The 7,574-nt window shown below is 34.4% G+C and overlaps 2 protein-coding genes across 2 annotated transcripts in view; one reads left to right on the top strand and one right to left on the bottom strand.

Annotated features, from left to right (window-relative positions):
- LOC108571486 (dynein heavy chain 1, axonemal-like) overlaps positions 1-7,574 on the top strand; it is a 109,706-nt gene that overhangs the window by 41,746 nt on the left and 60,386 nt on the right. The gene's annotated exons all lie outside the window — the stretch shown is intronic.
- LOC108571625 (thyrotropin-releasing hormone receptor-like) overlaps positions 1-7,574 on the bottom strand; it is a 24,126-nt gene that overhangs the window by 3,311 nt on the left and 13,241 nt on the right. The window contains exon 2 of the mRNA XM_017933704.1: positions 2,279-2,453. Within this exon, the coding sequence (XP_017789193.1) occupies positions 2,279-2,453 (175 nt within the window). The remainder of the gene's footprint in view (positions 1-2,278; positions 2,454-7,574) is intronic.

The following is a 7,574-nucleotide window of genomic DNA, read 5'->3' as shown; positions in this document are numbered from 1 at the left end:
CGCGAGTTCTCTATAGGACCAAGATATTCGACTGGCACGATGTAACAGAGAATCGAACGAAGTTTAATGAATTTTCGCCGTAGTCAAGAGCTATGTCCTTCGTGATGAATAGCGTGTATGTGTTATGTGAAACTTTCGAATTTCCCAAATGCTAGAAATGGTAGTAACTGTAAATTATTTATTTCTCTTTTTTTTTTATGGGAACCCATTTTTGCTCTTAATTGTTATTGTCATATTTTCGAATATTACAGAACGTTTTCAACAACGGAATGTTTTTAGCGACACGAATGACCGGCTCGTGATATTGTTCAATTTGAATAATTGCAACTTTTTATATTTTCAAGTATGGTCAGAATTATTTTTGCAAATTTTAGATTTACAAGGTAAATACGAGGCGAATATTCAGGAGAAGATTGAAAAATTACAAATGAAAATTTTTAATTTTAAACATGTATTTCATACGTAAAAAAAAATGTGGAAAAAAGTTTTCCTTCGAAATTATTTTGTTAATTTGAAAATTCTTTGAAAATTACGTTTGAAGTTTTGCTGACACACGAGCATAAACGAAATTCGGTGAAATTCTAGCAATGTACACTCGAGTCTCCAAATCACGAAGAGCATAAAGCACGATTTAGACGTGTCAAGTAGTTCCAGTCAATAGTTTCGACGACACGTTCAACGATTCAGACGAGCCTCGTTATCATTCACACGAGTTTAGAGAAATTTTTCAGATTGAAAATGTAAATTGAGTATTTTGGTTCGTGTTGCTGCGTTTCAACGACAACGTTGTCAAAATGTCGAAATTCTGGGCGTGAAAATCTAACTTTCATAGTGTCACTCTGACGGATGCATCACTTTTCATACTAAACTGACGTACAACAGTCTAGTTTTTCGAAAAAACAATTCTAAATAAAATTTTAAAAATTCAACCTTTTTAATACCGATTATTTTTTTTCATAAGAAAATTCGTAAATTTGCTCGAAAGATAAATGAATATATTGGTGAAATTACAGGAAAAAATACATTATAGTTCTTTGAAAAGAAAAACAACCTAAACTACTCAATTTTTTAACCAAATTTGAATAAATACTCCCTTCATTTTTTAATTAAAAACTAACAGAGACTAAGACTTAAGACTAACAAAATAATATGAGCTTTTATTCATTTCACTACATTGTTATTTCAATTTATTTTATTAAAATTTTTCATTTAATCTGTTCAATAAAAATATGTTTGAACATTCACTCGCGCGATTTGTCTTGCTATTAATAATAATAGCAATGCATTATTCTACTACATATAATACCTAACTAAAATTTTGGAATCAGACCAGCGGAGTGGTAAATTATTGATATACTCCACTAAATTTGCGGATACTTCAAAACCACACTGAAGCATCACGTTCGAACCAGTCGAGTACTAAATAATTAATACACTCAACTAGATTACTTCACTATAAGCCACTGCAATAAAGTGATAGACTTCCTTAAAAACGCGTCTGAACTAGCGGAGTACTAAATTAAATTCTGAATTTTGTAGGGACACTATTGGAGGTCTAAACCAAACGATCCTTAAATTATGATTTCTTTCTGTTACCGGACACAGTCAACATCAATCGAGCTTAAACTACTAAATTTTTCAACAATCAAATTAATCTAATATTTCATTCCACTATACTTTCACGTTCAAGCAAAACTTTAATACTACCATATTTAATAATACCTTTAATATTATCATATTTAAAAATGGTACACCGTATATATTAATAAAAATAACTGCACTCGTTCAGTAAGGAGAAATGTCAATATTTAAGTCCATTTTTTCTACGTGTATTTGGTCAAAAGCACCTGACATTTTTTACGCTGTAATTGTTGGTCAATATTATTTCAGCAAAACCAAATAACCACTTTAAATTTTCATTAATTTCTAACAACACACTCACTAGATTCAATTTATAATTGTGAAATGAGTCCATTTAACAAATTAAAGAAATATTCAGTACGATTACATATAACCTCTCCTTGGAAACGAAGCTTAAATATCTAGACCAATCGCGTGGAACAATGCTGATGCGCTCGACTAAATAGACCACTAGTTGCGTCTAAACCTTAACACGCAGATCAGTCACAGATCCCCTATGGCGTGGTAAATGCGAAGGAAAAAGATAGATGGCGTGTAGGTATCATTAGGTCCATCGAAGTGTTGAGTCGGCTAAAAGTTACAGCGTACGATTACGTGTCATGAGAGGGGGACAGGGAAGAAAAATGTCTATACTTACGTATACAGCGAGTGCCTATTTCGGGTAACTGGCAGGCATTCCGCGGCGTGGAAGGCGGCGCGGACGTAGTCTGATGTCGTGAGTGATGAAACGATTGTTGAGAGGGTGGCCTCCGGCCTCCTACCATTGGTCCTAGATTCATGCCGCCGGCACCGTTGTTACTGCTGCTGGCACTCTGGAAATTGAGGAAGAACGTCACAAGGAATTCGTTACGATGCTCCTCTCACGAAAATGCCTGTTGCCCATGGAATTTTTATTTCATCGTCGGTATGAATGGGTGTTGGAAATAAATAACACCATAAATAGTAAATTCATAGTCACATATGAATGCAGCCATGCTCGGTTAAATTGATAAAAAATTGAGGCTGCTCATTTAAATTATCGTAAGCAGGGTGTAATTTAAATTTCTCTAATTGCCGTTCTATCTTTGTGAAAATGAATTGGTGAAACTCTCCCGATGAAAATGAGTCTAAACACGACATAAATCGGACTAGTTTTACCAGTAATCAACTTCAATATAACGAGTAGCCACCTTTACTGGAGCTTTTAAATTTGATCACTTTTGAGACTAGTCCGATTTATATCGTGTTTGGACTCATTTTCATCGACAGAATCTCACTAGTCCATTGGAATTATTTTCGTAAAGTTAGGATGAAAATTATAGCAATTGAAATTATTTCTATTGGACGATTCGTTGTTACGCAGGCGGTATTCCCTTCAAGTGTCGATGCCCTCGCTATACTCGCATCTATTCACTTTCCTTATCGATGAGTTTAGATTTGCTGATTGTGAACTCGAGGCACTGAGTGGTTGGAGAAGAGTGGGGATAGTTCGTTTCAATTTAACCGAACAGGTTTCAGTTGAATTTAAACGAGCATGGGTGTATGAAATATTTCTATTTGACAACATTAAGAATAGAATTTAAGCTGTTTTCTGTTTTCGAAGTGCACACAGGGTGTGAATAAAGCACTGTAGCTTTAAGTGTCACAGCATAATTTTTCGTTTATTATTTATTATTAACACAGGAAAGAAACTGTACGTTCAGACGCATAGATGGCGACAGCGTAGAAAGCTATTCAATTACAAGACACCACGGGATGAAAAGTGATAACCTGAGCCGTAATAACTGTCCACGGGAGGCCAATAATTTTTCAGCCACGATATCAGCTTCTCAAAATGTCATCCACACCATTACTGATATCATCAGATAGGATATCGTATCGTTTTCCCATACTGGTCACGGACGTGTCACTTATCCACGGGGACTCAAGGTGATACTTATCCGGCTATGAGTTGTACCGGTTGACCCATTTTTCTTAATCGTCCTGAATACTTCCATTATACTGATGATATATATATATAATCAGAATAAAGAGACTTGCTTATTTTGAGATAACTAGACAATATTGTGACTAGGGAGATATTTGTGTCAAGGACGTTTGTGTTTTCGCGAGTAAAATAGCCTATGGCGAGACATATGACATTAATATTGTACTGTATTTACTAGGTGTGACAGTTGCAGCGAGATTGTTTTACCCTAAAGTAATAATACTAAGTTAGTAATCTCTTTCTGTTATGGAGAGCACCAGAGTATATGTATGTATTATTCGCAAGTTCCTTCACTTTCTAATTCAAGATCCTGGTAAATAGATCGAATTAAAGTTAAAAATGTGAAATTAATATCTTTGAAAATATGAAAAAAAAGTTATTGAAAGTAATGATAGTAAAATTGAAAGATAATTACGTGAACATAACCTATATTTTTACGGAAATTTATCTCTTTAAGTAAAAAAATCGCTACTAGGAACAACTAATCGTTCCATAAACTGTTTTGACTAATGACACTCATGAGTAATAATCTCTTTGGACGTATCGTACAAAGCGTAATATTCAGTGTATTGTATAGTTATATGCATACTGCATATAAGAAACTTCAAAGTTGTTGATGGACTTAACAAAGCGGGCGTATTAGAAGGTTGTATGTACTGTATTTTCAAAGCTACTCAAAAGATGGCAGGAACGACGCTTGTATAATATTTGAATAGAGGAAATCTGACACTACATTTAAAATATTTGCATACTAAAATCTTCTCGTACATTAATGGTATGTAACTTAATTTTGTAAAAGATCAAAATTGATAAGTTGATAATAGTGTATGTTAATTTTAATCAAACATTCAGAAATAGCCTTAAAGATAATTATTTTTGCTGCATACATTTTTTAAAATCCTTATTAGCTGATAATATATAGTACAAGAACACTTCACTTCATTTATCATTTATACTGATCAACCTCTAAAGTTACTGTAAACGAAAAAAAAAATTTTTATTATTATTGGAAAAAAATAATACAAACCTATTTGTTCCTCAATTTTACTGCATGCCTATATTTATTTACACTACCAAAATAGAAAACCGAAAGAGTTCGAAGTACCCTAACACGAGCTACTGTTACTTTTCAATAGAGGTATCGATATCGCGCGAACAAAAGCCCACGTTACAAAAGAACGAAAATGTTATCGCAACAGGGCGAGAATGTAGGTTAATGCAGCCCATCGAAGCTGTTCACGCTTGATCGTGATGAATCGTGAAAAAATGAACCGGCACTTCCTTGATAAAAATTGAAAACCTTCAACACCGATTTAAAGCAACAAACTGACCTTAAGATTGATTAGCTGGGTATTGATTCACTTTTTATTCAACAATACGTACCCTTGTAGTAAAATATTTTCATACTACGAGTAAAACTTTGACATGCGACACATAACCTACATATATTTCGTTAAACGTTCGTTAATTAATATACCAATTTCTTAGAAGTCTCTAAAAAGTTTGGAAAAAACTTTTCTCGATGTCCTGCTTTAATTCGTTCATTGTGAATAATTTGTAAAACACTTGATCAGTTGATGGTTATTCGAAAACTGAATCAATTCGTACACGTCCGACAGATCTAACGACACGCACTGTTCAATTTGTTACCGGAAAATTATCTCTTTCAGCTGTGTAACAGAGAGGTTAAAACGTAATAATCTCTTGAATGGTATAACGAACAAACGCGTGTAAAGAATTATCCTAAGTAGCAAATCAAGTGCAATGGAATGTTGCGAGTACACATGTAGGTACATGCATAAGTAGCTACGTTACATACGATTTGCAATAGAGTGCGCCGCAATACGTGTACCACGAATAATGAACTGTTGCACGAGTAAGAAGTTGTACAGGTTAAGTTAAGGGATTATACAATTTTTCTCAATTAATTAATTTTTCAACAGTACTATCTGACACTGCTCCTTCCAGCTTAGCTGTCTACGGACAATGACTTTAATTTAAGAGACTCAGTAACAAGCTTAATCAGACGATTGACAGACAACAACGTACAGGATATACACGATTGCTTACTCGCAACAGGATGCACTTGCGCTCGATTTGTTACCGAGAATCGGTATTAAAATAAGTGGCCGAATTGTTGTTATTACCACGAATTCATGTCCAGTGAAGTTTATGAGTGCAATTGGAAAAAGCGTTCATTTGGATTAACCAATTTTCACCATCAAAGAGTGATTTTTGTTTTCAAGAATTTTATTCTAAAGAAATATGAATGTTTTTCTACAGTGTTATGTTTTTTCAACATTTTTAAAACATTTCATACATAAAATTTAGAACTTCTAGTTGATTTGATAATTACGAAACGCAATCCAATGTTGTTCAAACGTTCGAGTATAATATACTCGGAATGAAATATTTTACCGATTGAAACGAAAAGTATGTTTGTTACTACGTTAACTGCCTTCGTTTCATCCTCAATTGCTTTTTATTCATTTTCGCGATATCAATCCAGTGGAAATAACATTCGCCCCGCCGAAAAAGGTTAGAGTTGTAACGTTTATGAGACGCCTTAACGGAAAAAGCAATCGTCGCCCACGCTCACTCTCTGTAAAGACCACCTTTACTTTAATTGCAACTGTTTTCGAAGGCACATAAACCCACCAGTGTTTAGATATTACGACAACCCATCGTACATCACGTAAATCTGGTATTAGCTGAAGCAACGAGTCTCTTGATCACATGTGTCATTCATTAGAAATTCTAGTGATTGTACTGTCGTAATCTTCCTACTGAAAAACATACATATATATCGTAACATACACACTTACACTTATGGTATATTTATTAACTTAGCACTTGGAAAAAATGAGTTAGATACACTTTATTTTCACGCACCTTCCTTTGTCGTTCATGTCGTTTTTAAAACTATGAACCTACATCTTACATGCAAGTTCAATGAAACTGTAATGTAGTCGATGAATTTATGCATTAAGCAGAATTGATATGAACAGGAACTTCGTTAATTTTAAAACTCTGGCCAGCACACGCTGCCCTTTCTTCACATACTGGCCCTATTCACGCTTTCCTTTCCCATGCTTGTTCCAATTCCACCCGTTCTCATTTGTCATTCGTCAATCACGAGACACGTCAGTTCAGTCCTTCTTTCCTTCCAATCGCTTTTTTCCTACGTACTTCTCTCACAAAAACATTATCCATTTCTATAGTCATTTATCTTAATGTTGCCGACGTTCATTATTCGAACGTATGTGTGTGTATCCTTGGGCTTAGCCGCGTAGCGTATAATCCACTTTTCCGTAGAAAAAAGGAATTGAAAATGTGAAGTGAGTGCTATTGCAATTTCACCAAACTCGGATGGATTTTAAGGTCGGACAATATTATGAATAATTCAGTTTAGTGAAACGAACGAGTTTCACAGCCGTGAAACGGACGAAATTCGTCGAACGTGTTCAAACACTTTTATTTCGATGATTCGGCAGATATATCCTCTCCTATCTGTTCTCCCCATTTTTTTTTTCCCTCTAAGCAGGTCACGGTCTCGCCGAAAAATGCTCCTCAGTAATGTTCGAAGAGCCAGAGGGAAAGCGCACGCAAAGTGTGAATTCAGCGAGCCTCATGCAGATTTCATGGTAATATCAACTGTGACAGAGCGTGTATATACACGATGTGGTTCACGTCACTTGAAACAGACCGCATTGCGTTAATAAAGTGACGATTTACTGGGTGGCTCTAAATTACCAACCATTTAAATAATTTATAATTTACATATTTTTATAATCTACATTTTTAATTTATGGATAATTAAGGCCCAATAATAATAGTAACAAAATTCAAAATTTTTCTTTTTCATTCTTTTTTAAAGTCAAATTTAAAAACAATTTTCAAGATCAACTTAAATATTTTGTAGAAAAAGGAAATCAAATGTATACTGTGATAATCACTATGCATTGCT

Source organism: Habropoda laboriosa, unplaced genomic scaffold (assembly GCF_001263275.1).
Source record: "Habropoda laboriosa isolate 0110345459 unplaced genomic scaffold, ASM126327v1 scaffold40, whole genome shotgun sequence".
In the NCBI taxonomy this organism is placed as follows: Eukaryota; Metazoa; Arthropoda; class Insecta; order Hymenoptera; family Apidae; genus Habropoda; species Habropoda laboriosa.
Note: the sequence above shows the minus strand (reverse complement) of the source record. Positions and strands in the feature narration are given on the sequence as shown.